The sequence below is a fragment of the Acomys minous genome (assembly GCF_964271855.1).
Source record: "Acomys minous genome assembly, chromosome: 2".
NCBI classification, from domain to species: Eukaryota; Metazoa; Chordata; class Mammalia; order Rodentia; family Muridae; genus Acomys; species Acomys minous.
The window spans coordinates 46,639,872-46,664,818 of NC_140484.1; the positions used below are offsets into that span (position 1 = coordinate 46,639,872).

Here is a 24,947-nt window from a genome sequence, read left to right on the forward strand (position 1 = left end):
TTTTAATTTAAATGTAGGCACTTAGTGCTTGCTATGTGTTGAATAGATTCCCTCAATTCTAAGACTAGAAATGGAAAGGGTGCCGGAATTGTCAAGAGGTCCAATTACTTATTTATTTATTTTTTTATGTATATGAGTGTACAACAGCACAACAGAAGAGGGCATCAGATCACATTATAGATGGTTGTGGGCCACCATGTGGTTGTTGGGAATTGAACTCAGGACCTCTGGAAGAGCAGACAGTGCTCTTAACCGCTGAGCCATCTCTCCAGACCAGGAGGGCCAATTATAAGAGCACCTTAGGTATGGGTTTTCCCCTCTGCCATTCACTGCTTTTTGAGACAGGATCTTGCACTGGCCTGGCGCTCACCAAGCAGGTAAGTAGGGTTGGCCAGTGAGCTCCAGGGACCTGCAGGTCTCTACTTTCCCAGTAATGGGATTGCAAGTATGTGCCACTGTGCTTGATTTTTAAAAAACAACTGTGTTTTGAGGATTGAACTCAGGTCCTCATATTTGTGTAGCAAGCACTTTACTGACTGAGCTATTTCATAAGCTCTGATTTATTTATTTTTAAGTGTCTGGATAAAGGCAAGAATAATGGTGAAGTTACAGGAAGGACATTTGTTCTGTATAATAACTTATTAACTGACTTTATTCCATTCAACCATAAAAGTTGCTACCTTGGGAGTGTACAGAAAAACTGAGCAAATTAAAATGGCCAGTGATCACCACCACCACCAAGAAGCTGTTCCATGCTATGTACCCTGTGGTTGCCTTATTTAACACACCTTTCTGATTATATAATGGCTTATCTCTTTCATTCTCTTACAGATATTGTCCAACTGTGAAAATTAGAGGCAAATTGGTAGTAACAAAAGTGCTTCTATCCATGGAGATGACAAGAGCTCTCCTACCTGCCCAAAGCCAGTTTTGCATTGAGTAAACTACTCATTCCAGAATTCCTGCTGCTCGTCTATGGATCTGAATGAGTGTAACTCCATTTAATTATATTTATATAATTTAATTATATATTGTATAATTATATTTATACAATTATAAAAAATAAGTGTCTTCATTTTATATTTGCATGAGAGCCACAATTTTACCCCGTTGAAATCAAGTATGGTTTTTGTTTTCCGAGACAGGGTTTCTCTGTGTAGCCTTGGCTGTCTTGGACTTGCTTTGTAGACCAGGCTGGCCTCAAACTCGCAGCACTCCGCCTGTCTCTGCCTCCCAAGTGCTGGGATTAAAGGTGTGCACTACCACGCCTGGCGAAGTCAAGTATGTTTTTGAAAATAATTTTCTGAGTTAAAAAATTTTTTTTTACTTGTATGAGTGATTTTGCCCGCATATTATTACACTACATGTGTGCAGTGTCTGCATAGGCCAGTAGAGGGCGTTGCACCCGGAACTGTAAGTCGCTATGTGTATGCTGGGAATTGAACCTAACTAGGTCCTCCAGTCAGTGCTCTTAACTGCAGAGCCATCTTTGCAACCTGAAAGCAATTATATCTTAACAGAGATCCTTGGTTCTTGCTTCGAAGTGAATGGTTTACGGCCACCAGGGGGCGTGGAAGCCTTCTCAGCGCGGAGGGGGCGCAGCAGGAGGACAGGAGCGGTAAATCCTCCAATAGTGTTGAGCACCGCAGGGCCAGCTCATAGTGCCCAAGTCCTGCGTTACTTGGTTATCTTTATGGCAGCGGACGACGTCAATAGGAGCGTGTACATCTCAGAGGGCAAAGTCCGGTTATAGTTATATGACCTTTAAAACTGAACACAAAGCTCAAGATCCTTCCCCGAACTTGAGACTGAGTCTTCGCTAGCTCTGGTTGTTGACGATTGGCTCCGGCTGATAGTCCATTTGTTATACAAAATTAAATACGGAGGAGACGAGGTTAGGGGCATGGCTGAACAGAGAAGAATAGTGAGAGGAACTACACTTCTCCAAAAATTCTTCAAATCCCGAGGCTCTTTACAGCAAGGAGGAGATGGGCGGGGCTTAAGTTTTCCCAATCAAGCTTCCTCATCCTAGAATATTGCCTGCCTGGTAGTTACAATTCAGTGGCTTCGCAGAAAACTACGAAGCAGTCTCTAGTTTATAGCTATGGAAATGGAGTCCTCTAGAGGAACAGGGTTTCCCTAACAGTTATTCAGAGTGTTAGTAAAGGGTGGCTGACCCACCTCCACACACCTTTCTGAGACGCATTATGGCCACTAACAGCATAACCCCGAAATTCCTCGCTGCAGCCCGACCTACTGTGTCTCATCTCCAGTTACGTTCCCTGAACAGGTCTCTGAGACCAGACCGCGCGCAGATTCTATACCTTGCAGGCACCTTCTTTCAGGAGGAACAAGTTCCCCCATCAAAGGGAGCGGGAACCAGGTTGCCTTCAACCGGACAGTCCGCGGAGGGCTGGACACTATGGACAGCACGAAAATCACGGAACCGAAGGCAGACAGATCCCTTCTGGTTTTCTCTGTCTTGAGTGGGGGACCCTCATCTGCTTCTGCTTCTTGGAACGCCTTGAGATATAGGGTGGAGTCGGAGCGCGCGCGCTGGCCCTTTAAGCAGGAGCGCGGGGCGCGGCCCAGGTACGGGGCGGGCTCGGGGGCGGGCGAGCGCTGAGCCGGCGCTAGTCCCGGAGCCGGATTTGAGCGCGGCGCCGGCGGGGGCCGGAGGGGGCGGGCGCGGCGGACTTCGGTGGCCTCGGACGCTCCTCCTCGAGAGCGGCCCCCGCCCGCCTCCGCCTGCGCTAGCAGCTCCCTCGCCCCGGCCGGCACCCGCCGCCACTCCTGGCCGCTCACCTGGGACGCGCTCACCTGGGACGCGGTGCCCGGCGTCCTCACCTGGGCCAGGATGAAGGACCGGCTGGAGCAGCTGAAGGCCGTGAGTCCGCGGCGCCTGGGGATCTTGGCGGGCCCGGGGGCTGCGGGGGGTGGGGTGGGGTGGGGTGGGGATCCGCGCTGGAGGAGTGGCATGGGAAGGGGGCTTTCCCTGAGCTCCCCTAATCCAGGTCGTAGGGGTGCTCTGCGCGCTAGGCCTCACAGCCCAAGCCCCCGCCTCATCCAGCCGAGCTCTGCACCCTCCCCTCCCCTGCAGGGTCATGTGCTCGGTGATTCATCACCTAGCAGCGATTCCCTGAACGCCTAGAACCCTCACACCCCTGTTCCCCCAAAGCTGGACGGAATTCCTCTAGAGCTTGGACCCACCTCGGTACTTGAAATCAGCTGGGCTAATGGGGAAGTCAGGGGACTCACCTCACCAGCTGCCTTCTGCCGCCTGGCACGATGCCTCAAATCGGCCTCCTCTCTTCCTTATTTCCCTCTCTGAGCACCGGGCAGGGCTACCCCATCCCCGGAGTAGCTAAGAGTTCCGGTGACTTCCCGAACTGTGAGCCTGTCAGGTGCAGGGATGGCTCCCCCTCCCCTACCATTCACTGGTCTGTAATTATTTTTTTTTTCTTGCACCCCCTGAGACAGCTGTGGTCGTCTGTACCGCACAAACGCTGAAAAGCTTAGGTCACTTACTCCTTTGAGCCTATTTCCTTGTCTGTCAAGAAAGACTCACCCTCCCTTATAGGTCTGTTACGAAGATTAAATGCCACAACGGGACTTGACAGAGGGAAGTGCTGAGCATGAATTTTTGAGACACTGGTTCATTTAATAAGACATTGCGTACACTCTACGGGGCAGGGCTAGTGTGAAACTTTGGGGACCCACCGGATGATACTGGCTACCCCTTAGACTAGAAGCGCATCACTTGGGCCTCAGTCTAGACCCGATGAAGGTCTCACTGAATCTTCCCAGGCGATTAATGAGGTCCTTACGGGGTTGGGAAGCATTAGTGTGCATTAGCACTGGAGCTTTGTCCTGGCCCTAATGCTTACTGGTTACCCTTTAAACTCCAAGCTTAAGTTTTGTTATTTGTAAAACCAGTAGATGTGCAAGCTAAAAGCAAGATACCTGCAGAAGAGCCCTTTGCACATAAGACTTAACAAATAGTGAATGCTTTGCTGATAACTTTGGGGTGTTTTTTTTGGGGGGGGGCAAGAATAGAAATGTTGGTGGCCAGTGTGTTTCTTTGCTGAGATCTTCCTGACCCGGTTTGCGTGCTCTGGGTATTGGGCTGCAGAAGAGGTTTGGGAGATGGAGAAATGAGAGAAGGAAGGGGCAGTTGCTGATTGTGAGAGCTGAGGCTCTGCACCAAACTTTTCCTTTTGTTTTGAGCCTCCAGGCATCTTGGTTAACTGCAGGGCAACAATTACTTGTTTTTTGTTTTGTAACTGGGGAACCCCGTGGAGCTCAGGAGTTCAAAGCTGAACAGCAGTCAGAGGTGGTGCTCCCTTTCTTTAGTTAGGGAATCTATGTCCAGACTGAGGTACTGCCTGGCTGTTTTCCCTAGCTGGTCATCAACAGTAGTCTTAAGTGAGCTTTGAGTTCCAAGAATAAAGTGTTTTCCCGGGCACTGGAAGTAAGTGGCTTCGCCTTTCAGTCTTTCGGGTTAGCCTCTGCAAAGCAGGGCTAATGGTGTGGTTTCTTCCCTGTACCTCTTTGGGATGTAGTGAAAGTGAGATGCTGGATGGTCCTGCCTTATTGTCCTGTTCTGCAACCACAGGGAGGCTGCTGGCCTGTTTTGGAGCAGTGCAGTGAGAAGAGGGCCGGAGTGAGGTTCAAAGGCTCCTCTAATTGTGGCCTTGACACTTAATAACTGGGATCCTTCTGCAACTCCACCTCTGTGCTGCTGCCACTGCCACTACTGCTGCTTCTTGGTTATTTTTATTTATTCATTGACAATTTCATACATGTGTGCACTGTAACTTGATCATATCTGACCCAAGCCCTCCCTCCACTAGCCTCAGATAACCTCCAATGCATCTAACCATCTTGTACTTTCATGTCTTCTTTTTTTTTCCTTTCCTTTTCCCCTTTAAAGATTTTATGTAACCAACTGAGTCTAGTAAGGACTGCCTACGTGCAAATGAGTGTGGCCCCTCTACCAGAGCAGTGGGCAGCTTCCTGGGGACACACTCCAAAAGGAAGGAAAAAAGATTCCCCTCCCCCCCCTTGCCCCTTTTCTAGAAGCCATCAACTGCCAATAGCTCCTCACCTAGGGGTGGAGCCTCCTGAGCCCTCCCCCTCTGTGATGGAATGTTGACTGACTAGATTTTGTGCAGTCAATCACTTCTGTCAGTGAGTTCATGACAGCCATGCAGTGTCCACGTCCAGAAGAGGACAGCATTTCGTGGCACTCCTCCCCATCCTCTACCTCTTAGGTTCTTTGTGCCTCTTCTCCTACCATAATCCCATGAGTCTGGATGGTGGTGGTATAAATGTCCCACCTAGGGCTGAGCACCTAACTGTCACTCATTTTCAGTACTGACCAGGACTTTCTACATTGGCCGCTGCTCACTGCACAAAGAAGCTTCTCTGATCAATGTTGAGGGCAGCAGTAATCTTTGGGCACAAACATAAGTATTTTGAAGGCAGGTTGACAAGCATGACCATTTAGCAAAGCATCAGTAGTAGGTACCTCACCTCCAAGCTGCTGCTGCTTCTTCTTCTCCTTCTTCTCCAAATGATTTATTTGTGTTCATTGGTGCTTGGCCTGCATGTATGTCTGTGTGAGGGTGTCAGAAGCCTGGGAACTGGAGTTGCAGATAGGTGTGAGCTGCCACGCGGGTGCTGGGAATTGAACCTGGGTCCTCTGGAATATCAGTCACTGCTCTTAACCTCCGAGCCATCTCTTCAGCCCTACCTCAAAGCTTCTGGATGCTTCCTTTGTAAAACAAAAAACTCAGTTGGCTTCAAAACACGCTTCTGCCATTATTTATGGTTTCTGTGCATTATCGACCATTCTGTGGCATACCGCCAGCTTCCTCTACCTCTGTCCCTTATCCCAGGAACCACCTTTATTTTGCAACAAGATAGGGCATGATCTCTCTCTGATTCCTATTATCTACAAAAAAAGATTTGATAACCTGCACGAAACACATTTCCCACTGAGCAGCCTGTGTGGTGTCTTTCTAAACCCCAGGGGAGAGGCTGGCGGCTGCCTTCAGATAGCTGGGGCTGTGCCTTGTGCTTGGGATTGACTTGGCTGTGAGTGGATAGGAGGGAAGACGTGGCTGCTCAAGGCCTGGGCAGGCCAGCTGACCAGGTGCTGACCCCTCTTAGCATGAGAGGCAGGCAGGAAGGCTGTGGAGGTGTTGAGTGCTGTGGGAATTTGAGCACCTCTGGTTTTGTGAAATGCTGATGATTCTTATTTAACCCACCGTTCTGGGGCCCACACGGATGGAGGCATCAGAGTCACACCTGTTAGGGTGATCATCAGTCTTTCCCTCAGGGTCGCTGTGCAGGTGACATGAGACAGTCTGTGATGGTCATCTGCTATATTACATGTGAGCTGTCCACACTTAGCTCCCCGGGAGCAATGTCCACCCTGAGCCACACACGGTTCGGTTCTAAGGCTGCAGTCACATGACCTGGCTTAGCTTATCTCCTGACTGCTCCTCCTGAGGGGCTCCCATCAGCGTTTTCTTGTTGATCTAGAAGTTTGCTGGGAATGTGCCGTGACCGCACCCAGCCCGTCGGCTCTTCTCACCCACTTCTCAGTAATTGAACTTTGAATCTGCCTGACCATTCCTGCCCTGGGAACCCTTTGTGTGGTCTTGTTTATACCCAGTAAACATTTACTAACTGCTTACTGTGAGCCAGGCCCTGCAGTAGACTCTGGGATGTAGTCAGGAGCAACATTTGTTCCTGGAGCTTAAGAAGTTCATGGTTGGGTAGAATTAACAGAGGTCTAGGGAATATGATGGGTAATCCTTGTGACAGAAGCAACCACAGGAAGACCCTGCTGTCTCTGGCCTTCGGGAGGTAGGGGCTAAGTCTAGGGGTGCCGTTCTCAGCTGTAGCTTTTGAGTCGAGTCCCTCTTCAAATTTAATGTAGTCTCTTCAGATGCAAATAGAATTTGTTTGGAAGCAGACATGGATCCTAGTTTTTTTTTTCCCCTTTACTCTCCCTTTGGTGAGTACTTTATGTATAAAGCACGAAGAATATAAAAATAGGCATGCTAAGCTGGGTGGAGGTGGTGGTGGTGCACGCCTTTAACCCCAGCGGATCTCTGTGAGTTTGAGGCCAGCCTGGCCTACAGAGAGAATCCAGGACAGCCAGGGCTACACAGAGAGAAACCCTGTTTCAAAAATCTAAAATCTAAAAAATAAAAAAAGTGCATGCTAATATCAAAAAGAGGTGTACGTGTGTGTGTGTGTCTGTGTGTCTGTGTTCACAGTACATCCTAGACAGCATAATCAGGACTTTTAGAACCATATTTAGCTTGTATCCTGCTGCATATGAAGGCTGGCAGAATTATTGTACAAAGCCCTTGTTTTAAAGAGTCAAACAGGGAAAACAAATGTATTTGGTGGAAAGAGAAACAAAGTGAAACCTCATAATGAAAACAGAGCAGCCAGTATCAAGGTCAAGACTTTGAACTCAGCCTAGAGACCCACCAAGGAATAAGAAAATGACTTGGATGCTTATGGCCTTCTAAGACCAGGCCTGTTAGTCGCTCTGCAGCCTAGGCTCCACCTTTTACTCTGCCGGTCTGGCTCTTGCTGCTACCTAAAGTCCTGCCCACCTCCTGCCCTGACAGAAGTTCAGGATCTCAGTAGGAGCGGAATTCCTTAGGGTAATTTTTTATGCTGTAATCCTGTCAGAAGTAAGGAGCTGCAGCTCTGCTTTGAAGCTTAGTTTAGTCAACGAGTGCTTGCCTGACCCCCACTCTGTGCCTGGTGCTTTGGATCATGATGAATCTTAACATACCAAGTTGTCCTTTGTTGAGTCTCTCTTTAGTAATAGGATTTCCAAGTCGTCTGCCTTCTCTCCTCCTCTCCTCTCTGTACCTGGGAGGATTCATTTGCTGGGAGGCCTGTTTTGTTGTGAGTAGATGGAAGCAGAGATGAGAGGGAGAGGGATTGAGGAGGGATTATAGACCCATCAGCTGGAGGCCAGAGAGAAAATGCTTGGATGAGAGAAGGGGATTAATTTTATTTTTATTCCTGTGAGCTTGGGGGAGGTGAAGAGAGCAGCAGGAGCGTGTCCATACTGTCCTCTCCCTCCCAGGCTTGCGGTCTCCCTTCTGTTGTTGCTCATGCCTTTGCTTCCCAGATTCATTCTTTTTTCTTTCCTCAAAGATTTTTGCTTCATTTTATTTATTACTGTACAGTATTCTGCCCACATGTGTACCTGCACTCTAGAAGAGGGCACCAGATCTCATCGGAGATGGTTGTGAGCCACCGTGTGGTTGCTGGGAATTGAACTCAGGACCTTTGGCAGAACAGATGGCGCTCTTAACCTCTGAGCCATCTCTCCAGCCCTGTGATTCATTCTTTACAAGCAGTTACTCCCTAACTGCATCCTAGAATACTCTGTATCCAGTCCTGCTGCTTGCCTTAACTCTGTATTGTTTTGCAACTAAGTGAGTTAGTGCTTTTTAACAAATGTATTACCACAGAATGGGTTTGAAACCACCTTCCACTAACTTCTTTTGATTTTTTTTTTTTTGTCTGATAGTCCCAGGTGTCTTGGAACTCACTATGCAGAACAGGCTGGCCTTGAGCTCAGGGGGATCTGCCTGCCTTTGCCTTCCAAATGCTGGAGTTAACGTTGTGCACCCAGCGTCACCAGCTTCTTAATGAATTATGCTTTGTATTCCATGTCCTCTTCTGTCTAAGCTGCTGACTCAAATACTTGTCACGTGAGCTACAGCAAGTATCGCTTATTGAGCAGATTACGTTTGTCCAGGACTTTGGTTTGATGCCCGTCACACCTTCTCTCCAGTCTTCCTCTGTTCTACAAGCTGAGGTGGTGGTGTATGTCATTTCTCCCTTACAGGCGAGGCAGGTGAGGCTCGGATTCGATTGAGATCCATCCTTAGCTGGGAAGTGACTGGATCAAGGATGAATATGTCTGCTTTTGAATCTCTTCCCACACTGCATCTGACCACCTCCTCCCACTGTACTGGGTGCTCCCTCCCCAGTTCCCAGACCCAGCATTCTGCATGGTAGCCACATGCTAGACTTTCTCTTCCTGCTGGTCTGTATCAGCATGGCTCCTACGCATCCCTCATTCATTATTATGATTGGCATTTCTTGTTCCACTCCTGTGGTTGGTGAGGCTTTGCCTGATCGGGCGGAGTAGGACATTTACTCAGGGAATCCATAGCTTTGCAAATGAAGCCAAAAGTCATTGGTTCACACCCCCCCCTGCCCCCCCCCCCCAGGTACATTAATTCCGAGGCTTTCCCCTTTATTAAGACACCAGCAGTTCAGGATGTCACAGAGGCTGTCTTTGTTCAGGAAGACAATGGCAGGCATGTGGATACCTAAGTGAAACCCTAGCCAACTCATGTTTCCCCTGGTAAAACCTTTCTCATCCCCTAAGGCTGGGCTCTAGTGTCACCACCATGGGAAAGCTTCCCAGGCTAAATACATTAACCGTGCATTCCATGACCCCCCCACACTCTTTATTTGGTTGATACAAACATAGCCATATGGCCAATATATTATTATTAATTAGTTTGCAGTGTATATAGTATATTGCAGTTTGTGATACTATAGTATTGCAGTTTCAGAAGCTGCCAGCCTTGTCAGGTTAGGCGCCCTGGAAAAAAGCAGACCGCACATGCTTCATTTATTTCTTTCCAGTTGAAGGGTAAAAAGCTGAATACCACGCCATTCAGTGGGTGGACAGTTATACTGTTGATGAATTTACCGACGCACAGATTTTGTAGTCCCAGACAGACCTTATTTCTAGTCTCCTTTATGTATGGCCCCACTTCAGCTTTCTCCCACTGCTGCTTTTCCTGTTAGGTCACCTTGCTTTGTGGCCTATGGCTGTTTCTATGGCAACATTTCCCAGTGTGTGGGGAGGCAGAGTGAAGTTCAGCTCCTGCCTAAAGAGATTAGTAGAGCGTGTACTGTCTGGGTATGCCAGCTGTATGGGTTAGGGCAGCTTGGCATGGCATCAGGTTTGTTTATTTATTTATTTTTTAAATAATTTCTTTCTTTTAAATACTTTCAGATTTATCAAAGATAGTGCAGAGAGATCCTTTCCACTCATCCAGTTTCACCCCTGTTAACACCTCACTTTTCAATGTGCAGTCATCAAACAAAGAAAGCGCTACTGGCACGGGATTCCACCAGGCTTTGTCTGGGTGTTTCTGTTATCCCACTCAAGTCCTTTCTGTTCTGGGATTGAGCCAGGGCACTGACCACTCGTGATGCTTTCTTGGCTTCCTCTGTCCCTACACAGTCTCTCAGCCCTTTCTGTTTTTCATGACCCTGTTGGCATGACATCTGCTTTACAGTGCTTTAGAAATGCATGACCTGGAGCCAGGGCTGCGTGCAGCTGGGGTGTGGGTGTGGGTGAGAGTGGGGAGTCTCTGCAGGTTGCTTGAGAACAGGCTCCCCTGGCTTGGGCACACACTATCGGCAGGGTAGGTAGCTGGCATGTTTCAGCACTAGTCTGTAGAAGATTCGTGTTGGGATTAAATGCTGTGGTAAATACAGGCCTTAGAAGAGTCATCAGCTTAGCTGCGTGTTTAGCCAATGCTGCCTGTTGCAGTAGTGACTTAAGTATTGTAGGAGCATGCTGGGAAGGAGGTCAGGGGCAGCCTGAAAGGAAAGATCCAGCAGAGAGTCAAGGAGGGAATAGGACATTGTCAAATTCTTCCTTCTCCTTCTCTGTATCTTTGAGAGATACCCAGGGGCAGGACTGGGGAGAGAAGGAGGAGAGAGAGTCAGAAAAAGAGTGAAGGAGGATGGGGTTAAAGACCTAAATGGGAGCTAAGCTCAGGAGGAGGAAGAAGAAAGTATTTTTGAGATTTCTCTTACAGCTTCAAGAAGAGAGAGAATGCAGGGTGTGGTCTTCTCACTCAGACTGGTCTTGCCGGAAATTTCCTCTGGGTAAATCCTCTCAGTTTTCACAGTTTTTCTCAGATGTTGCTCTGCAAACATTCTCTCATAAGCTTCCATCTCTAACGGGCTTTCTATGCTTAGGTGAAGTTGGGTGCCCTGCCTTCTCCTGTGCGTAATTTCTCATTATAGTTACTGTCCCGTGTCCTCATGTGGTATCTGTAGTCATCTGTAAGCCGACTCCCAGGTTATAGCCAGAGCGAGCTTGGGAAGCCAGGGATGCTGAGTTCGCCCTGTGAGCCTCCAGCATTCAGACTGTTACTTGGCAAACATCCGGTGCTCCCCTTGTTGGATGAATGAAGGGACGCAGGCATCTAGGGGAGAAGGAGAGACTCTTGGGTGTGGAGGTTGGTTATGAAACCTTGAGGTCCTTCTCCCAGTCAGTGTAGCAAGGAAGCTCAGTTCATATCCAAGAGAGGCCCAGGGTGGAGCATTGTTCCTTACCAGCTGAGGGACTCTGAAGGAATGGACCTTCCCAGCCTCATTTATAGCTGTAGCTAACTCTACCCGTCAGGCCTCCCTCAGCTCCTTCCTCTCTTGAGAATGTTCACTGCTCTACTCTGGATCTAGCTGAGGTCTTGAGAACCAAAACCAAAGTAGGCACTAACTGGACGCGTGGGGATGGGAGTTCACTGTTTGTTTCAACAAGCAGAATGGAAGGGATTTTGAAACATACATTGACCCTGTGCTAAAGTACAAGAAACCATTCCGTTCCACAGGGTATGAGTCAGTGACAGCTTCAGAATAACAATACAACAATAGCCTCCCAGGGTTACCCATGCTGGAATTTCAGAAACTTTTTTTCAAATAGCACTTAATATAAATTAAAGCAGAATGGACAAAGTATTAAGAACTAAATGATAGTAAGAGGAGTAAATTTGTGAGATTGTAGCTGGAACACAATTCAGAGGTTTTTTTTTTTGTTTTTGTTTTTTTTTGGTGGGGGCAGGCAGAGTTTGCTTTAAAACTCATAGCAAAAACCAAAAGGTTTAGAATACATGAAAAAAAATCCTGAATATATGGATTTCCCTTGTCCTCCATCACCTCTGAGCACTGGCATTGGAGTACATGTGGTGTGTGTTGCTGTAAACAGTTGGTATGGAATAGCTAATTTGATCCTCTTAAGATTTTTGTGAGCAGAGTGTTCTGGTCATGCTACAATTGAGGAAACTGAGGCAGAGAGCATTAGCCTGTTCAAGATGGCAGCTTATGCCATACTGGGTCTTCACTACAGAAGTCAGATGTACTTGCATGTCTTTATATTCATGAACAGAGTTTTGAATACATGCATAATATCTCTTTCATTTGAGCACATAGATTCACCTAGCTTAGATTTATGAATATTACAGCATCCTCTAAAATAGGTGAAGATTGAGACTGTGGAGAGGTACCTCCAGGCACCAGAGCAGATAAAGGCGGGAGCTCCCATGCCTCTGCTAGAGGAGAGTCCTAATGATGCCATTTAATAGCTGAGTTACTTTGGATGAATTAATTAACCTAATTAGCATTTACCATTATCTGTAAGTGAGGAAAGTAATATTTGACCCTCAGGGGGTTGATGTAAGGCTTAGATAACATGTTTGAAATCATGGAAATGACAAATATACATGCATATTATCTACTGTCATTGTTGTCACAAAGTATATGGAGTGAACCCTCAGGGACTTTGGCTCTTGTCCTCTGCCTTGCTGGTCTTGGACTGATCTGATAATGTGACTTTATTCCCCAGGTCTCCTCCTTTGAGGTAGGGCCAGTGTTTTGTCTTTAACTGCTCAGCTAGAACAAGATGTTGAAAGTAAAAGCAGGATGCTCACTAAGGTATCATTATCTGCCTATTTCCTCTTTATTTGTGTGACAGGGTGTTGCAGAAGATGAAATTCAGAGAAAAGAGGAAGTATTTTCTCAGGGAGGGTTTTGCTAGTAAAGAAAATCACACTGGTTACCCATTGAGATCCCATGTACTCACTTAGAATTTCTGGCTCTTTAAATCAAAGAAGAGGGACAGGGTGCTCAGATTGGGTCTCTCCTCTCTCTGTCTCTCTCTTTCTGTCTCTGTCTCTGTCTCTGTCTCTCTCTCTCCATGTGTCTGGGGTCCTGTGAATCATGGTGTCTGTCTTAGGAGTCCACAGACCCTGGTCCTAGGCCAGGAGAAAACTGGCTTTATAAAGAGGAGTCTGTGCCTGGAGGAAAGAACTGTTTTAACCAGGGGAGAAGATAGAAAAAAATTGTCATCTCCTGTGCTTGGCAGGAGAGCTCCTTCCACAGACCACAGTCCTTTACTAGCCCTCTGGTGGGGATGATGGTGACCAGATGCCTCCTTTCCTCTATTGAATCGTCTCCTCCCCCCTCTTCTCATCTCTCCAAAGTCCCAGTGAAGGAAAAGCTCCTGCACACTGAAGAGGGCTATGGGGCCCCCCAGCCCCCCAGCCCCCCAGCCCCCCAGTCCCCCATCCCCCCATCCCCCCACCCCCCCATCCCCCCAGCCCCCCAGCCCCCCAGCCCCCCAGCCCCCCAGCCCCCCATCCCCCCAGCCCCCCATCCCCCCAGCCCCCCAGCCCCCCAGCCCCCCAGCCCCCCAGCCCCCCAGCCCCCCAGCCCCCCAGCCCCCCAGCCCCCCAGCCCCCCAGCTGGGCTTCCCTTCCTTGACTATGCTGGGTGACACATTTGGGGGTATCCCGAGCTTTTCCCAGACTGCAGTGGAGAGCTCAGCTCCTTGCTTGGTGAGAAAAAGCAATGTTTAACGAGGACATGTGCTGTGACCAAGATCTATCGCTCCAATTCCTCAGCACAGTGCTTTTTGCATGCCTGGACTGCCAATCTCATGTTCCGGGCTGCTGCCGTTGGTAGCCTTTGAGCAAGGAAGGGCATTAAGAAGGGCTTAAGAGAGAGAGGCCCTGTGCCCAAGCTGTGTTTCTGCATATCAATAGCTGTAAGACCTTAACTACTTTGTAACTTCTGACCTCCAGTTTCTTAGCTACAGCATGTAGATGGGATTTGTTGACATGATGTGCACAAAGCAGTAAGGGTGTTACGGCCACCAAGTACCAAATAGTGGCTATAGGTGACAAATACATTTTATACATTCAGCACATATACATATACATTTAGTACATATTGTACATATGCATTTAGTATATATAAACTGGTATAGAGTGACCTGTGGTCAGACAGAGGATGGTAGAGAAGGCCTCTGAGAAAAAGGCAGTTGGCAGAATTGCAGGTTAAGTTGCTTGTGTGGGAGCAGGTTAAGTTACTGTGTGGAAGGAATCAGCCTTAGCTGTTGTCTTTGAAATATGGACTGTAGTTTAGGCCTGAGGAGTGGAGATAAATCTTTGGGTAGCTTGCTGTTGCCTGAGTCGTTGGTGGTATCTTTCTTCTCACAGGATAGGCATCAAGAGGAAGTAGGTGGCTGGGCTTGTGGTTCTTCTGCACATTTTTTCACCCCTGTGGCTGAACTTTCAGCTACTGTAACGTCCTCGTTACCACATGCCTTGATTCTTTGATGCTGATGCTGATGTTCTCTGGGTTAAGTTCAGTCATGTGGCCTGAGGATAAAGGGCAGAGTATGTTTTCCTTGGCCCCTCTTTCCCCCTGTTGGGAGGGGCCCTGAGGAACCTGGATTTATGACAGCCACCTGAATCAGAGGGAAAGGAGGCCCACCCGCTTCCTGGGATACATTGTAGAGAAGCCAGAGGATGGTTCTGGGTCCAATGATGTCAGGTGGCACGTGACCATGGCCTTTTCCTTGCATTTTCTGGTGTGGGTTAAGTGCCTGAGAAGATGGACATCCAGAATCCAGACTAATCCCATTAGTGCCAGGCATCCTTGAAGTTTCATTCAGCTCCAGATGTCCTGTTTTACCTTAATGAGACTTAGACCCGTGGTATAGCTGCTGAGAAGTAGCCCTCATTTACAGTGCTTTCTTGAATGTATGTTTGAATGTATGTATGTATGAGATATGTATGTATGTATGTATGTATGTATGTATGTATGTAAGATGAAACTTGAAAGCATTGCCTAATTTAATCCTCACAACAGTCGTGCCAGACTATACACATACGTTGATTTTTGCGGATTTGTTATGTCCTATCAGGGAAGGAGCAGGGAGAGGAGGTGGACCTTTCAGTTTCTCCTGTTCCTGTAGAACTTGGAAGTAAATCTTGGCAGAGCGTAGGCCTGTGGCTATATAGAATGCGGTAGATTCAGGCAGCTGACTCCTCCTTACTTTGTTTGGGTGCCACCCTGTGCTGTGTGCCTCAGGATTTAGGAGATAAACTTTTCTTTATCTCTAGTTGCTTAAAATTGAGATCTTTGAGATCCCAAATCCTAAAACTATTAGAAAAAAACAGGGTAGGGAAAACTTTGGGGAGACTGACCAAGGGTAGGCTCTGGAGATAGAGCTTCCAGAGGTGTGGGCTGCTAATCATGGCTGTTTGGGAGGGAATGAAGGGCCGTGGTGCCAGCAGAAAGCCCAGGAACAGGAGCAGACGTGACATGTGAAGAGGATGTAGGATCAAGTTGGTGGGGACAGAAAGTGCTTGGTGCTGAGCAGGGGGACTGTGACTCTGAGACGTAGGCACAGTCATCTTCTAAACGGTCTTAAAAAGTAGACTTTTGACTTTGCCCAGGGTGTTACATCATGTCCTGGGAGCTGGGGAGTAGTCGGAGTGGAACCAAGCGGTTTGGGGGGCCTCGCTGATGCAGTGGTACAGAGCCTGATACTCAACTTAGGCAAGGTCCTGTGGTATAGTATATTTTCTGTTTGGTAGATGAGGAAATGGAAGCTCAGAGATGTTAAACCACGTATTTAGGGTTCAGTGACTAGCATTATAACCCTGGTGTATGTTCTCCCACAGAACTGTCTTACAGATGCAGACTTCCAGAAAGGGATGGTCTCTTTCTTACAGGGATTCTGTTTTTTCTATGCTTACATCTCTAATACCAGGTGCTGGTGTAGGGGAGTTAGGTATTGTGATAACAGGTTTTCATATGTGATTTCTTCATTTCTCATATAAGTAATAAAGTTTGTGGTGGTAGTACTAACAGTGGGTTAAAAAACAGACAAGTGTGTTTGATTGAGACCTCACAGCTAAAGCTGTAGTGGACTGAGCTTGTAGGTGTCACCACACACTTCTTTCTCTTTTCCTAGTCCACTCTCTCACTAAAAGTGGACCAGGCCACTTGGCTCAAGCCTGCTCAAAGCCAAGAGCCATTCTTGGTATTGGGCAACCCTGTACACTGTCTAGTCTTAGGAGCTCATGTTATGATAAGCACTAGGTATATGCTCATGTTCCGATCCGCAGTTGTCCCCAGCTTCTGGAAGCTTCGCTTGATCCATTCACAGGGTAGCTTCTTCCTACTTCTTTAGCGTGTATGCCAGTTTCAACACTGAACTGACATGTGGGTGTTTCGGTGTGTGTCAGTTCCATACTTGAGGTATCTTCTTTTAGTGGGGTTCCTGGGCCATCTCTTTCTCGCAGAGATCCCTGGTTCCATTCTGGTCACCCTCATGGTAGCTCATATCTGTCTGTAATTCCAATATCAGTGGATACAACAGCCTCTTTTGACATTCCTGGGCACCACATACAAGTGGTATACAGGCACACATGCAGGCAAAACATGCCTAAACATAAAACCGATGAATAAATCAATCCTTTAAAAAATGTCCCATTCTTGGCAAAACTTTCTAGCTTCCCAGAGGGACAATGGCTTTGTGCTCTATAGCAAACAGCCCAGGTGTCATCCCCGGAGAGAAGATCCTGTGGAGGCCTCTGAGAGGCTTTGATGTTGAGGGTGCTTGAGTAATGGAACATTTTGTCTTAAAATTTGGAAACTGATAATGTGAATTGAGTCTGCAGGCCAGTGTGAATGCCAGGTATGCATTCAGTTAGGAGCGATTCACTTTCTGTTAAATACTTGGGAAATGTGGAATAAATTGTTGATAAGTGTCTCTCAGTCACTGTTCTATTGCTGTGAAGAGACACCATGGCCAAGGCAACTCTTACAAAAGAAAGCATTTAATGGTGGGCTTGTGTACAGTTTCAGAGGCTAGTCTGTTATCATCGTGGTGGGGAACGTGGCGGCACACAGGCAGACATGGCGCTGGAGAAATAGCTGAGAGTTCTACGTGCTCATCTGTAGGTGGAGAGAGGGGTGGGGCAGACAGGGAAAGGAGACAGAGACAGAGACAGGCAGAGAGACTGGGCCACGCCTAGTGACACACTTCCTCTAAACAAGGCCAGACCTCCTAATCCTACTAATCCTTTCAATAGTGCCACTTCCTGGAGTCTAAGCATTCAAATATATGAGCCTATGGCGGCCGTTCTTATCCAAGCCACTACAACAAGTATGGTGTTGCACCCTAATTGCAGGTAATAAGACTGATTTTGGCTAAATGAACAAAAGAACCATTGAGCTAACAGAAAGAATACTAGGGGAGCTCTGCAGAACCTGCCCGCAGCCAAGGGAAGCGGGGCTCAGGAAAGGAAAGAGGGCAGCTCCGTGGGGTGTTGCCAGCGCTTCTCAGGGAGCGTGAGTGATCTCATGGCCTTCCCCAAATCAGGAGGGAAGGGTGAAAGAGCGTCCACAGAGGGAGGCTGCCCTGGGCTGGCAGGCAGATACACCAGTGGATGTATTCTAACAGATGCACAAGTTAATCCTCCTGGAGTTTATAATCACTGAGTGCAGTGACGAGTAAACGGGCAAATGACAGTAAGCCGTGGTGGTTGCCGTGAAAGGTCTTTACAGAGTGGTGGGAACTTATGGGAGGTTTTAAATTTTGCTCCGGGTGGGGGTGGCGGGTAGCAGCACCAGGTTGTGTGAAGTGAATTTTAAAGATGATTAAGGTTTTGGTGGTTGGACAAAATAACCTTTTTGGTTAGAATTCTTGTGTGCGTAGCAGCATGGAAAGAAAGATGTTACTTATAAAGGAATGATGTGTCTAGGAAATGCAAGGAATTTCCTTATTTGTTTATTTATTTATTATTTTTTGTCTTTTTAAATTTTATTTATTTATTTATTTTATTATTATTATTATTATTTTTTTGTCGCAAGGAATTTCAGGTGGCCAATCTCAAGAATGCATTGAGGGAGGAGTGTGTGGGGCTGGATTTTAAAGGCCCTCGTGTGCTCTTTGGGGCAGAGGGATTTTTGGTCCTACGAGATGAGTTGTCATTACATGACCTTGGGTGTCAGGAGGACATAATTGAGTTTTTTAGGAGGCAGTTATGGAGTGGGTAGGAGGACCCTCAGATTTAACTCTCTTGGATGTAGCTGTTAAGCTTGGGATGTTGACTGCTCCAGACCAGACAGAAAATGAGATGTCGGGAGAACCCTTGAAGAGATCCCCTAGGTTGTTGCAGATTTCTATGGGAATTCTATGGCTATGTGGGGATGGAAATAGTGACGTGAGGCCTGGCGGTTTTCACCGCTTGTGGAGTTTTGAGCCTTCGAGGCTGACGTAGCTAGATGTAGGGGGCTGAGAGGCATTGAAGGGCGGGCTGAAGCACTCTCTCAACAGCCAGTGTTCTGTGTGCTCAGCTCTGCAGCTCTGTCTGTCTGTACAGCACTTGCCTGGGAGAGAGCAACCAGGAAGAGTGTGCAAACAGCTCAGGCTTTTGTTGCTGGGTGGGAATGGAGTCACTTCCTCTAGCTAGCCATTTTGTAATTCTGAGGAGGAAGGTGAAGGAGGTTGAGGAGGCTAGCACTCCCCGAGGCCGCTGCGGGGGCTGCGGAAGGAACTTCCTTTTCCTTTATAAACACGAGCTGTGGAGAGGGAGCAACAGGATTTTCTTTGCTATAAGTAGTTTCCAAACACAGGAACCTGTTCACTCCAACGGTGAGGATCAGTGGTCCATGCTTTGTGGGAACCACCCGGAACTTGTTTAAACAGCATGGGTGGCTTGGAGTCTGCCTACTGCTAAGCCTCCCTAAGTTTTAGGTTCTTCAGCCAGGGCGAGTTACAGAAATGCCAGCAGCAATAGCACCAAGGTTGGATTGTGTGTGGAGTTCAGTGACAGAGCACTTCCCTAACGCAAGCAGAGGCCTCGGTTTTGACCCCCCCCCCCCCAGTGTAAAGTAAAGCAGAACAAGGCAGATGAGCAACAACCACTAAGGCCCTGAAGTTGAGTGTTCAGTGTACCAGATCTGCGCACAGGTGTTTACGTTTATCATCTCCTGCCTGCCTTCCTTTTCTGAGACAGGATATCTTGGGTAGTCCTGGCTGTTCTGGAACTTGGCCTCAGGGATCTGCCTGCTTCTGCCTCCAGAGTGCTTGGTATTAAAGGTTTGTGTCACCACCTCCCAGATTATCTCATTTGTTTCTTAACTAACGCTATGAAATAGTGCTATTAGCTTCTGACAGTTAAGGAACCCGAGGCCCAGCAAGCTGAGGGGTAACTTGCTTGTCCCTCCCTTCGTCGTTTGCACAGAGCCAGGAGGTGATAGAGCTTGGATTTAATCACAGACAACTCCAGAGTATTATAACATTATTTTATTAATTTTAAAGAAAATTATATATGTATACATATATATATAAATTATAAAACGATGTCCTATATTGACGTCATTAAGCATATAATATATATGTATGTGCTTGAATATAACTCCTTCAATTACAGTGGCTGTTTATTGTGTTTTTTTTTTTTCCTCACTCTGGCCTGATCTGGTCTCTTGCAGAAGCAGCTGACACAGGATGATGACACTGACGAGGTTGAGATTGCTATCGACAACACAGCCTTCATGGATGAGTTCTTTTCTGAGGTGGGTAGCCTTCCGGTGTTTTTTTTCTGAATGTGCGTGAGGAAACACAGTTTCCTCACTAAGAATAAAGAAACCTCAGATCTTTCAGTGCTGACAAAGGAACAGATAGGGCAGCAGAGTTGTTCCAGGGAGATTATGTTTGCAATTCTTGGGAGTGTCTAGAATTTACATCTTATTAAGGATGTGAGCAGGAAGGGGCCGCAGAGATGGCACAGTGGTTAAGAGCTTTTGCTGTTCTTCTAAAGGAAGCAGGTTTGATTCCCAGCGCGCACACGGTGACTCACACCATCTATAATTCCAATGCCAGGGATCCAGTGACCTCATCTTGCCCCTGTGGGCACCAGGCATGCACATGGTATACATACTCACGTATATAAAACACCCATACACAAATAAAATAAAATAAAATAAAATAAAAGTGAATGATTTTTGAAAAGTCAGCTGAGGGTAAGTTATATCTTATTGAAGATAGACCTGTAAAGTACATGAGAACATTTTAATGAGGTCTTTTCTAATTTAAAGTTATATAATTTAAGTACATTGTCAACCATGGTGTCACAGCTAGAAGTAAAAACAAAATTATTGCTTCTTTAGGCCTTTGATTCATATTGGTCAAATTTGTTATTTCTTAAAATTTTTCTAATTGCTTTAATTCTAGTGTCGACAGGGAAAACAGGATTCTACAGGGTCATTTTTACAAAGCCACATGTTCCTTCAGATTCATGTGTACTCGAGCGTGAAGGTCTTACAGGTTGAGCTATAAGTCATATGGAGTGGTGGGAGCACAAGGAGGCAGGAGAAATGCTGCTGGGCGGTGGTGGTGCACGCCTTCAATCCCAGCACTCGGGAGGCAGAGGCAGGCGGATTGCTGCGAGTTTGAGGCCAGTTTGGTCTACAAAAGTGAGTCCAGGACAGTGAAGGCTACACAGAGAAACCCTGTCTCGAAAAAACAAAACAAAGCAAAAAAGAACAGAAATGCTGCTGGCTTTGGACCCGAATCTACTTAGGTTCAAATCTCAGACTGCTTCTGACCAGCCACTGATTTTGTGAGTGTTCTTAACCTGCTGAACCTCATTTTCCTCATCTGTAAATTGGGGTTGGTTATATAATAATTTCCCATAGGGTTGGATAGATTGGGTCAGATTATAGGTATAAAAAGTCCAGAATATTACGAGGCACGTATGCACTTGGTGAATAGTACTTAACATCCCTCTTCCCAGTCTTATTGTCACGGAAGTTTCTGTCTGTACTGTGTTCTGTATTTATCTTTTCATCCCCCTGGAAAGAAGGAAGAAACATCATTTTTCCCCCCCTGAGGGGCAGTTCAGGGGTTTCTCAGCATCTGGATCGTAGGTGTGGAGAAGTGGTCCTCCAGAGTCCCCCTGAGTGGAATGGAGGTGGAGATTGAGGGTTCATGCCTGCTCATCTGCCAGATTAAGAGCTGGGCTGAGAAGTACCCGACTGTGTGTTGGCCTGACTGGAAAGTTGCTGTAAGCCTTCCCAGGTCCTAACTCTGCTTGAGAGTAGGTGTGACCTTTCAGTCAAGGCCTCATGGTGAGGTCAAACAACACTTCTGTTGTTCTACTTGTGGGCAGTGGAAGACAATGCTCTTGTTCAGTGGCGGAGGTGAACTTGAGTTTGATGTCAGAAGATGTCGTTAGTCACTATAGTCTAGCCTGGGAGACTCACATGCATTAGAGAGTGTCTTCTGTATGATGAGCAATGTTCTCTGGTACCTGGGCTCTCGCTCTTCTCCTGATCCACAGGAGGGCCCCTAAGAGGCAGTATTCCTTGCAAGGTAGCAAGATACGAGGCTTTGGTCTGTGAGTAAAGGCTAGAGTCTGTTTTCCTAGCTGGTACTGGGCACATGGTCTTGACCATCCATTGTAGTAAGGGACACAAAGAGAGTGAGTATTTCACAGAGAGATAGGATGACCAGGATTGCCATAGAAACGACAATGATACAGCCTCTACAGAGGACCACACTGCTGCCCAGACATGGCAGGGACTGTTAGTAAACGACAAGTCAGGGCTGGGTGTGGCTGTTCGGTCAATAAGAATGCTGATTCTGAATGGCAGTGTGAGATGTCATAAGCCTCTGTGGGCAAGAATTTGAGAAATTCCTTTTTTTCTGTTGGAAATTTATTTGTTTAAAAATACTACTATTTGTGTGTGTGTGTGTGTGTGTGTACGTACGTACATGGGCCTGGGCACATGTAGTGTATATGTGTGTGTACATGGGCCTTGGCACATGTGGTATATGTGTGTACACGAGCCTAAACACATGTGGTATATGTGTGTACCCATGGGCCTCAGCACACATGATGTATGTGAGTACAAGGACCTCAGCACACATGATGTATGTATGTACATGAGCTTCAGCACACATGGTGTATGTGTATATACATGAGCTTCAGCACACATGATGTATGTGAATACAAGGGCTTTGACACATGCGGTATATGTGTGAACACGGGCCTTGGTAGAGGATGTCTTGACTTGAGGGAGTTAGTTTCCCTGGCCACGTGGGTCCCAGACATCTAACGTGGGTGATGGAAATGTCTTTACCTGCTGAGCCATCTTGCTGGCTGTCTCAGAAATTTAGAATGAACATCTCCCAAAAGGCTCCAGGAAGTCCCACAGTGAAGAAACTTGCTTTACTAGGCTCTCTCAGCATTTGGCTCTTCACAGACCTGTAGAACTTTTATTATAAGGTTGAACAACTGCACTTTGGGAAATGTACCATTAAAGCTTTCTTTTGGAGAGTCTACCATAGTTTGGGCTGCTGTCACAAAGCACATAGTCGGGATGGCCTGTATATGACGTCACTTGTTGCTGTGACTTTTGAGTCTAAAAGTTTGAGTTCAGGTGCTAGCACTGTTGGAGTCTTCTGGGTTCTTCTTCTCGATTACAGAGTACTGCAGCTTCCTGTAGCTCCCCAAAGATGAAAGAGAGCAAAGACAGCTCATCCCATTCACAAGGGATCCACCTTTATGTCCTAGTAACCTACAAAAGCCTGATTCAAATACCTTGACATTAAGAATCAATGTAAAAAAAAAAAAATCAACGTATAGATTGTGGAGCACATTCTTTATAGGAATGAGAATTTTTACTGTGGGTACAAAGCATCCCTCTCCTCTCCTCCCCTCTTCTTCTCTCTCTCTCTCTCTCTCTCTCTCTCTCTCTCTCTCTTTCTCGTGTGTATGCAAGCGCACATGTGTGCATATGTGTGTGGAGGACAACCTCAGGTGTCAAACTCAGGAACATTCACCTCTTTTGAGATACGGTCTCTCACTGGCACAGAACTCACCAGTTAGGCTAAATTGTCTGGTGCAGGGATCCTCCTGTCCCTGCCTCCCCAGGGCTGAGATTACAGACATGCCTCTATACCTTGTGTGTTTATCTGGGTTCTGGGGATTGCATTAGTTTAAGTTTATAAGACAAATGCTTTACCAACTGGATCATTTCCCTCAGCCTCACGCATATTTATTTCTTGGGGTTACTTATAGTCCTCCCTTCATTAAACAGACATTTACCGTGACCTGAGGCCTATCGAGTAGTCTGAGATGAGAAACTCAGTCCCAGCATTTGATGCGATCTGAATCGTACCTGCAGAGTATAGCAGAGCTCTCCAGGCTGGGGGTGGGTTAGGGAAGGGTGTGTGGACCGAGCAGTAGGAGCTACAGAGGGGCTAATCTTGAAGCACAGGGATTTGCTGTTTGGGCTTGAGTTTTGTTAGAACCTAGGACCTTCAAGGGATTGTAATTTGGAAATCTAGCAATTAGGGTCAAATCCAGCAGGTTAAGAACTCTTTCAGTAGGGTATTGGTATGAGCAGACGGTAGGCAAGCTGTAGGCTATGCTTTCTAGGCTCGTCCAGTAGTAAGGCAGGAAGCCTTGATTAGTCATTTGGCAATTTATTTTTGACCTATCTCTCCCAATTCCTTTTCTCCACTTTGCTCTTTATTGCTGGGAACTACATTAAAAATGTATATATTATACAGATTAACAGATTTATATGTCACATATGTATACACTCTGTTTGAAGCCGCCTTCCCTACTATGCCCTTGCTTTCTACCTTAGTCCCTCCTCTAAGTTCCTAATAATGACTCACCTACTTTTGTGTGTTTTATTTTTATTTTATTTTTTGTGTGTTAATTCCATATGAGAGAAAACATACCTTGTTGACTCTCTGAGACGGCTTTAACATTTTTTTTTCACTTAACGTGATAATCTCCAGTTCCATCCATTTTCCTACAAATAACAGTATTTTTCTTTTTATGGTTCAAGAATATTCTTATATGCCCTCATTTTTATCAGTTGACAGACACTGGGGGCTGATTCTATGTCTTGGTTATTGTGAATATTGTCCCAGTAAGCACTGCTGTGAGATATCTCTACTACATGCTGACATCACTTCTTGCAGGTGTATTTGTAGGGGTGGTGCAGCAGAATCATACATAATTTCTGTTTGTAGTTTTTTTTTTCTGTTTGTAGTTTTTTGAGGAACCTCCATACTGATTTTCATAGTGGCTGGACTAATTCATTTTTCCATCAAGAGTGTACTTCCTTTATTCACCATGTTTGTTCTTTTTATGATTGAATTCTGATTGGGGAGGATTAGTATTTCAACCTAGTTGATTTGAGAATATTGCCTCAGAAAACTTGTTTTTATTGGCCAGCACAACTCTGAGGCCATTCTTTTCATCCATAAAGAGAAGTTGAAACACTAATCTAAGTCTTGATAAAACCTTTTAGGGACTTGGGTGTTAGCAGAGCGTAATTATTTTTAAATTTTTGTTTATTTTATTTATTATTCCACCAGCAATGCTTCTGTTCTTCCTATAAAGAGCTCCTGATAGGTGTTGTGGTCAGACAGGGAAGTAAGACCCAATATAACCTCCGTGAAATGCCACTGAACCCATTTTCTCTCTCTCTCTCTCTCTCTCTCTCTCTCTCTCTCTCTCTCTCTCTCTCTGCACATGTGTGTGGTATATACAACTGAGTGTGCAGATGTGTGCACCCATGAGCATGTGTGTATATAAGAGCAGGATATGAGTGCCATCCTGTCTCTCTGCTTGCTATCTTGGGACAGGGGCTCTCACTGAACCAGAGCTGACTGTTTTGACTACTCTCAGTGCTTTCAGGAGCACTGTCTTTGCCCATCAGTGCTGGGTCTAAAGGCATGTGCAGCTATGCCTAGCTTTGCA

At 46.5% G+C, this 24,947-nt stretch overlaps 1 protein-coding gene across 5 annotated transcripts in view; it reads left to right on the forward strand.

The window, feature by feature from the left end:
• Positions 1-2,637: 2,637 nt before the first annotated feature.
• Positions 2,638-24,947, forward strand: part of STX3 (syntaxin 3) — a 42,303-nt gene continuing 19,993 nt past the window's right edge. For all 5 annotated transcript variants that reach the window (XM_084771770.1, XM_084771771.1, XM_084771767.1 and 2 more), the window contains exons 1-2: positions 2,638-2,887; positions 19,654-19,737. In XM_084771770.1, the coding sequence (XP_084627896.1) occupies positions 2,858-2,887; positions 19,654-19,737 (114 nt within the window). In that variant the 5' untranslated portion in view covers positions 2,638-2,857. The remainder of the gene's footprint in view (positions 2,888-19,653; positions 19,738-24,947) is intronic.